General features: G+C 35.4%; 1 protein-coding gene, 1 long non-coding RNA gene and 1 pseudogene across 2 annotated transcripts; 2 read left to right on the forward strand and 1 right to left on the reverse strand.

The window, feature by feature from the left end:
* Nucleotides 1-1,421: 1,421 nt before the first annotated feature.
* Nucleotides 1,422-2,975, reverse strand: LOC100253984 (early nodulin-like protein 18). Its single transcript, XM_002276701.5, has 2 exons — nucleotides 2,510-2,975; nucleotides 1,422-2,079 (listed from the first exon to the last, which is right to left on the reverse strand). Exons 1-2 carry the CDS (start codon nucleotides 2,694-2,696, stop codon nucleotides 1,649-1,651), a joined length of 618 nt encoding a protein of 205 aa, XP_002276737.1. The 5' UTR covers nucleotides 2,697-2,975; the 3' UTR covers nucleotides 1,422-1,648.
* Nucleotides 2,772-5,025, forward strand: LOC100854414 (uncharacterized). Its single transcript, XR_787781.3, has 2 exons — nucleotides 2,772-2,888; nucleotides 4,577-5,025. It is a non-coding gene; the product is annotated as an uncharacterized LOC100854414 (long non-coding RNA).
* Nucleotides 5,026-6,391: 1,366 nt separating this feature from the next.
* On the forward strand, nucleotides 6,392-8,062 carry LOC100264290 (cytochrome P450 76T24-like; annotated as a pseudogene).
* Nucleotides 8,063-8,703: the final 641 nt, after the last annotated feature.

Below are 8,703 nucleotides of genomic sequence, written 5' to 3' on the forward strand. Positions count from 1 at the left end.
TGTGTGAGATGTTTACATTTGAGGAAATTCTGGACTCTAGAGGAGAGACAGGAGAGACGAGAAAAAGGGACATTCACCACTTCTTTCTCTTTCCCTTTTTGGCCTTTTGTCTTTCCTTAAATAACCAGATAAAATTCAAAAATTTTGATAAAATTCACGGTACACTCTCCTATGTTCAAGGTTGCAGAGATGCACACATGACTCACCCGTCGATCCAATTTTGTTTCTTTATTACACCTTTACCCTTAAGGAAATTTCTCATGACATATTATAAAAGTCTTTTGTATATGGCTCTTCCTCGTTCACTCTCACGGGATATAGAATATTACAAATAGGGACTTCCAAATAATTTAATCGAGAAAAAAAAATTGTTAAATGCATGAAATTGTTTTTAAAAACATATTTTAATTTTTAATAAAAAAACAGTTTTTCAAATGACGTAGAAATAAAAACAAATAAATATAAATAGTTATTTGAAATAAATGATATTTTACAAAACCAAGTTTTGATAACACATTGAATTACCATTTTTCTTAAAAACTTAAATTTACAAGATTTTGATTCAATAATATTAACAAAAGTTAGATAGATAAGTGTGATTTTTAAGAAATATTTAAAAATATATAAAAACAAGTAGAAAATATTCCAAATTTGCAAATGGATTTTTATTAGGGATGATATAATAAACCTATTTTTGAAAACAGTTCCAAAAATTGTTTTTTAAAACATTCCTAAACAAATCATCAAATTAAGCACTTATTTGACAATTAAAGGTGGTTGAAAAAGATTAAACTTAGAGCCATTTGGGAGTTGTAGATAACTTTAAACTATTTTATGAGAAGTTTAAATTGAATGTTGTAATGGTGGTTGTTATTGTTATTGTTATTTTTTCCTTCTTAATTCTCTAAATAAATTGCTTTTGAGACTTAACATTTTTTTAATAGTTTGTTTTGCAATTTAATTTTATTTTTTTAAAAAATAATTTTATATTAATAGACAAAAGTGATTTTTAAAAAAAAAATTATATTAATAAAAAAAAAAGATACTTTTGTCTTTTTTAACCTTTTAACTTTATTATGATAATTAAATTTAATTTCTAACAAAAAAAAATCAAATACTTTTTTGTAAAAAAATTTAGAGAAATATTATAATAGTATATAATAAAAAAATCAGGGGAGAAAAATGAATATTTAATATGAAAAATATGAAGAAAATTAAATATAATAAAAATAATTAAAAACTATTTTTGCTCGCATTTTCCTAATTTTATTTTATTTTTTTGGAAAACCAAAGCCTAAGACAAGTTTGTTCATACTTTTATGACTTTCAATACTATATGTGTTGTCGTTTCAATTTTCACAACTGTCTTATTTATTTAAATGTAGCAAAACGTTGATAAATGGTAGACCCAAAGACTCAGATGTTCTAAATGAAGTCGTATATCTGAATTGAATGTTATAAAATGGGTTTTAAATTTTAATGAGTAGAACCAAGACAGAATAAAGAACAAAACAGGAATATGCTCAACCCAGCCCGGTACCAATCAGACCTGAGAACCAAACACGTTACAACCCTCTACCCGACACGTGTACTAAACCTTCGCAGGCTAACCTCCTAACCGCCCAAAAATACGATTATACCCTCCTCCTTACACCAAAAGCAAGAGGAGGACACCCAACACCGCGCGCATGTTAGCAGCATTCCTTGAATCACCGTTGCCAGAGGGCTGGCCTCCAGCGACTGCCACCGTCGGCGAGGGAGGCGAATCCGCCGACGGAGGCTCCATGTACGGGGGCGGCGGAGGCTGGTTCAGGCTTGGAGGTAAGCCTTGCCCGTGCTTCACGTCTATCGCGAAGGACAAGCCGTTCTGACACTGCACACCGTCGTCGGCGTCGGATAAGTAATAGTTCGGACCTTCGATGGTCAATGCCACGGCGATTGTCCACGCTTCGCCGAACTCGTTACTGCCGGCGTCGTAGTGGAAGGTGTCGTCGTCGGACGCGTCGTCGGTGTTGCAGCTTTGGTACGTCGTCTCGTTGTAGGTCTGGACCACCGTCTGATTGGTATTCGTTTTGAAAACTACAGATCACGGGAAATTAAATAAAATAAATGCTCTGTTTGGCTGTAGAGAAAGCGAAGGAAAAGGAAAGAATATCGGATTTCCAATTTAATAGACTAAGCAGATATTTTGCGAAGTTGACTCAGACATAAGATCAATAATCAACATAATTTCTCAGCCACCAAATGAAGATTTATCTCATCATGAGAAAAAATCGAAGCTATTGGAGTTGGAGTTGCAGTTTGCAAACTAGATCAAGAGCGAGAGACAAAAGAAAAAAAAAAAAAAAACTCTGTTTGGTTGCTGAGAAATTGAGGGAAAAGGACAGCATAAATTATTATAGCCTGAACATTTGTCATGAATTGAACATGAGAATCCAGTCATTTTCCTCTCCTACATTTTCTCAGGAACCAAACAGGGGAAAAGATGTGGACATGGAATTCAGCTTACTTAGGAAATCACCGAGACTGAATGTCTGATTAGCGGCCCATTTGGAGTAGTCGATGATGGAAGTGTTGGTGGTGGTGTTGAAGAACCACCCGGCGTCGCCGCCGACGGTGTGATTGGTATATGACGCCGCAGGAGTGGCCGATGCAGCGATAGCGATAAGGAGAGCCATGACCGTTACATTCACCATGATGTGGGTGCAGTTGATCTGAATCTCAGTTCTCAGGTGGGGCTGCCTTGTGGACTTTACTTGTTCATCAACCAGGGTGTAGCTTATTAATAAACGACGAGGAGTACAGAGTCATATGGCGACCGCCGTGCTTTGTGGGCCAGCGGCGGTGGGCCACGAGGGAACGCGTTCCCACGATGGATCGAAAATCAGGTACGGCCCCTAGCACATTCTTTAATTTCTTTAGCCAGTGTTTAGAAATATATTTATGAAAACACCTTACTTTTGTTTTTTAAACTTATATTATTAAAACCTGTTATTAAAATCTTTAAAAATTGAGATATTAAATAAAAGAAATTAAAATTTAAAAAAAAAATTGAAAAATATGTATGAACATCTTGTTGGGGTGCAACAATATTGCTCTTAAACTCAAGAATGAATTACCCAAATGATGACTCTTAGAAGAAACCTACGTGATGCGATGTTAAATGTCATAAAAGATTTGTCATATCCTCATTGAATACCAATTGATTTTTAGATGAGATGATTGTAACCCAATTTAACAATTGGTATCAGAGTCAAGGGTCATGAGTTCGAGTTACGAGAGCGTTATGTCAGGTTGCAATAACACCACTCTTAAGCCTGAGAATGAATCACCCAAATGATGTTTTCTTAGAAAGCTTAATCCAACACATCCAAATGTCCTATTGGGGTCTTCAAATGTTTTGTAGGGGTGTTTAGAGACCCATAGGACATCGAACACCCTCTTTCAAATGTTCAGATTTAAACGTTTACTTTTTCAAATTGTTTTTCAAATGTTCACATTATTTTATTTTTTAATAAAATGGAAACAATTATATTATGACTCCAACCTATTAAAAATATCTCAGTAATTAAAACATTAGTCAAGAAAATAGAGAGAGTGGATTTTAGAGAAGAAAATAATTTCAGAGGAGATTTGAAACATTGCAGAGGAGTTTATCTTGTTTTTATTAATAAATCTAATTATATTTATTAAATTATTGGGCTTAAGGCAGGTCTTGGACCACGCCCAAATCTAGCTGTTTGCATGCCTGGATATCATTCAACCATCAACACCTACTCCAACCTTCATTGAAAGGAAGGTTCCCACTTGAAAAGCCAATAGAATTATACTGTTGAGAAAACATAGGAAAAGAAATTGTGATCAGCGGAAAATTTCTTTTCTATTCTTCCTGGATCATAGACAAATTTTTATTATTATTGTCCAAAGGCCCTAGAATTTGTGGGACTTGCTCCAAAGGGAAGTCAAAGAGTTCAAGCTTTTCTAGCGAAAGCTGCAGAAGGGCTGGTCGATGGTGGGAAGTAAGAGTTCTCTTTCCTAATACAAAATTTTCTTTCAGAATGGGAATATATTGAAATTACTTGTTAGATTATCTTATTCCTTATCCGATCTGCGTACCTGAAAAAGGCACAAATAAGATATATTTTCAAATTATATAAAAAATAGTTAAAATAAGCGAAATCGAAAAAACGTATAAAAATAATTTATTAATTTTAATTTTTTTTTATTTTATGCTTTTTTTATTCCTATTTTTCCACTATATTTTTTTGTCTTAGCATTTTCCTCTCACCCAAACATACCCTTTGGCAATCAGTAGAAGGATTCCACCGTCAGAACGAGTAAAATTAGATGACTCAAAGGATCCTACATTGACCTAATTATTATGATTAAAGCACATCTGGAACTCTCAAATCACACAGCTACCTTTCTCCAGTACACACTCCAAGCCAATTGATGAACAATAATCTGAAAAGAGAGGCTTCTAAAGTTCTTGTTGTATATGAATTGACTCAGACATTCTTTTCTTTTGTGTGCTAGTTTCCATCAGCTACTAACCAAATCATGTGACTACTGGCAGGAAAGAGATCTTCACACCCATGTATCTCTTCTTGGCTCGAAAACCAAGCTCAGACAGGCAGTAATGTGGCAGCTGGACCCAATAACCTGCCGTAGGTATCAAATCAAGAACTCTCTCTTAGAGCTGGGAATTGACCGTTCTCGGCTGACTTTTGGCCCTATGGGGTGTGAATCGTGACTGCTCGTCTTCTTTCGGTTTCCTGCAAGTTTGATTGGCTCTCTCACCTTTGGTTATCAGCTTCGTCTCCCATTACAATCTCTTCACGCATCCAATGAACGAATTTTTCTATCACCTGCTTCATTCCTTTTTGCCTACCCTGTATATTCCCTTACGTGCATATATTATCTTGTTTTTACTAAGATGATGCTTTGGAGTCATGTGCTGCCAGATGACAGAATGTGATTAAAGCCAGTGGCGTGCTAGTTGTATGAGAATATGTGCGTTGTCTCTGCTGTGTCCTCCCAAAAGTGGAACAGTATTAGCCTGTTTGGTAAACAGAAAATTGAAAACCCAATTTGAAAAAAATCATTTGGTCGGGCACCCATTTTTTTTCCTTAAAATTTGTTATGAAAATATGGTGTTTATTTTCTAAAATCATTTTTACTTAATTTATATTATTTTAACTTCTTTTTTAGAATGATTTTAAATACATAATTGTACAAATGGTATGTGGAATGATTGAAAATGCAGCATTATATAAAATTTATTTTTAAGAAATATTTGAAAATACAAAAAATGGGTTGAGAAGATCCAAGTTTTAAAATAATTTCTGTTTCAAAAACATCAGTTTTTCAAGAATTTGTTTAAAAAATATATTTCATTTTTCAGAATAAATTTTGTATGTTTTTTTATTAGTTTTTGTATAATGTTTTAAATAATAATTAAAAATATAGAGAATAAATTTGATTTTTTTTTTTTTGAGAAGTGAATTGTTTTATCACTCGCTTTGGTAAGTTCAAATATTTTTTTAAAGATTAATGAAAGGTACAAACCAAACAATTTAATAAAGATTTACATTTGAGTAAGAAGAATTTTGATAAAATTTTAGGAAATGTTTCTAATTTTTTTTAATATTTAAAAGTTTTTATTATTTAAGTGTTAGAAATGTTAGAAACATTTTTTTTAATTACTATCAGATATACTCTAAAAATGATATGAAAGGTTGTTAGGTTGTGAAAATTATTATTTTAAAATTTATAAATTATAGCTCAAATATTTGTCAAACGTATTCTTAAAGTATGTTTGATAGTGATTTTAGAAAATATTTTTAATGTTTCTAATACTTGAATGATAAAAATTTTCAGGTATTAAAAATATTAGAAACACTTTACAAAATCACTATCAAATGGGTTCTAAATACACTTAGGTTTTGAAAAGTGTTTTTAAATTGTAATAGAGCTAAGTTGTATGAGAGTAGGAGTGCATGATATCGATGGGCATGAATATTAATTTTTGACTTATTGATGTAAAAACATGTGCATTCATCTAAAACATCATCTGAGGTAACCAGATATGAAAATCTTGAAATATACATATGTTTTGGGTAAGATCAATAATGTTTGTAGTTTTTTCTTTTGAAAGCAAAGTGTGAATATGATATGGATGGATTGGAAATTTCCTTTTTACATTTTAATTATTAATTATTATTATTATTTAGGAAACAAACATTGTTTCTTAGAATGTGTTTCAACCAATACTACCAAATCTTTGATCTGTTCCCACTCCAAGCTGCTCGATCGGCGGCCTTGGAAGCAGTTGTTGTGAAGGTTAAATAAGCTGAAATGCCAGCAGCTGAGATAGAGAGATTGAAAAGCAATGGATATCACAGCACTTGTTCTTCTACTTCTTCTTCCTTGCTTTGTTTGGTTATGCTTCCATTTCCTCATCCTTGGCTCCACCCATCGGAAATCCTTCCAAGCCAGGCTTCCGCCGGGCCCCCGCCCTCTACCCATCATCGGGAACCTCCTTGAATTCGGGGACAAACCCCACCAATCACTCACAACTCTTTCCAAAACGTATGGCCCTCTGATGTCTCTCAAGCTAGGAAGACTCTCCAGAAACAGCCCAACAAGTGCTAACCTAAAAAGACCAAGCCTTTTCTGGCAGGACAGTCCCCAATGTCTTCCAAGTAGCCAACCATCACCATTTTTCAATGGGATTTTTACCAGCATCGGCTCATTGGGACAACCTCAGGAAGATATGCAGAATGCAGATATTTTCCCCGCAACGTGTTGACGCCTTCCATGGCCTGCGCCGAAAAGTTGTGCAACAACTTCTAGACCATGCCCATGAAAGTTGCAGCAGCGGTCAGGCAGTCGATTTGGGCAGAGCAGCCTTCACAACCGCCCTCAATATGTTATCAAACACTTTTTTCTCTGTTGATTTGGCTCACTATGATTCCAATTTGTCACAAGGGTTCAAGGACCTTATACAGAGTCTAATAGTAGAATCTGAAAAGCCTAATCTTGCAGACTTCTTTCCGGACCTTAGATTGGTTGATCCACAAGGAATACAGAGAAGGCTGACGGTTTCTTTTAATAAACTGGTAGATATTTTTGACGGTTTTTTCAATCAAAGGTTAATGTTAAAAGCTTCTTCCACGGACAACGATGTGCTAGATGGCCTCCTCAATCTCAACAAACAATATGACCATGAGTTGAGCTGCAATGGTATCAAACATTTGCTTCTTGTAAGTATCATATCTTAGGGTCTTTAATATTCATTTCTAGTACCCTCCTTTTCAGTTAATTTAATTCTAGTGCCTCCATATATGACCATGGAGCCTGGTGGTGAGACTTAGCGTGACTTTTTTTGGGTTAAAAGACTACTAGTTTAGTTAATGTATGTGCCATTCTTTCTGATATTATCCTCCATGCCAGGACCTATTTCCTGCGGGGACAGACACCACAGCGAGCACGATAGAGTGGGCAATGGCTGAGTTATTAAAGAACCCCGAAGCAATGGCTAAAGCTCGAGAAGAACTCAGTGAAGTCGTAGGCAAAGACAAGATATATTGAAGAATCAGACATCTCAAAGCTGCCTTATTTACAAGCAGTAGTAAAAGAAACCTTCAGGTTGCATCCAACGATCCCATTGCTGGTTCCTAGAAAGGTCGAAACGGACTTAGAAATACTAGGTTATGCAGTGCCCAAGAATGCGCAAGTACTTGTCAATGCGTGGGCTATTGGCAAAGATTCGAGGACATGGTCGAACCCAAACTCCTTTGAGCCTGAAAGGTTTTTAGAGAGTGAGATTGATGTCAAGGGCCGAGACTTCCAACTCCTTCCCTTCAGCGGTGGAAGAAGAATCTGTCCTGGATTGCTATTTGGCCATAGGATGGTGCACTTGATGTTGGCTTCTCTTCTTCACTCCTTTGATTGGAAGCTTGAAGATGGTATGAAACCAGAGGATATGGACATGGATGAGAAGTTTGGGTTTGCATTACGAAAAGTCCAACCTCTCCGGGTTGTTCCCACCAAACCATGATGTTGGAGAAATTTGAAAAATCTCATAAGATTATCATATTACATATGTGTGGACCCCGCATTTCGATCTATCTCAATGCGTTTCCCACTCGATGGCGAAACTCGATTTTTATTTGAAAAAATTGATTTTTATTGATTAAGAAAAATTGACTTGGAGTCGCCACTTATTTTTGTTTTATTTTTAAAGGGTAAACAAAATAAGAAAGAAAAACCCTAAGTGTGACTCCTTATTTTAGAAAAGGCGGTCCATGAAAAACCGAATCGGGTTCGGGGGTCAGGTTACTTATCGGGAAGGTACGGTAAAGACCGTAGCACCCCTCTAAGTCCCTAAAGTCGGGTCTCTACTAATAAAATGAAGTTGACGTGGCAATGATGAGGAAATCAATGAATACTCAGAGTGATCATGCACATATGAGAAACAGAACAATGCATAGAAGATGACTAGAGTGAAAGGGGGTACGTACCTGAGCAACGAGCCACCATGCGCTATCAAGAAATGGGGTTAGTGTACAATTAATGAATATAAAATATAGCCCGGGAGTCAGTAAACAGATAAAGAACTATCAACAGCACACATGGCATTTCACTCAAATTCAGTTTTATTTGATGAAAATTCATTTGATGTTGGGCCCCCATCAAAGC

The sequence above is a fragment of the Vitis vinifera genome, chromosome 15 (assembly GCF_030704535.1).
Source record: "Vitis vinifera cultivar Pinot Noir 40024 chromosome 15, ASM3070453v1".
Taxonomy (NCBI): Eukaryota; Viridiplantae; Streptophyta; class Magnoliopsida; order Vitales; family Vitaceae; genus Vitis; species Vitis vinifera.

Excerpts from the sequence above, each read along its gene's own strand:
- LOC100253984 (XM_002276701.5), bottom strand. The coding sequence starts at position 2,696 with ATGGTGAATGTAACGGTCATGGCTCTCCTTATCGCTATCGCTGCATCG. Across the intron at positions 2,080-2,509 it reads CAGTCTCGGTGATTTCCTAA|TTTTCAAAACGAATACCAAT; the intron begins GTAAGCTGAATT and ends CGTGATCTGTAG.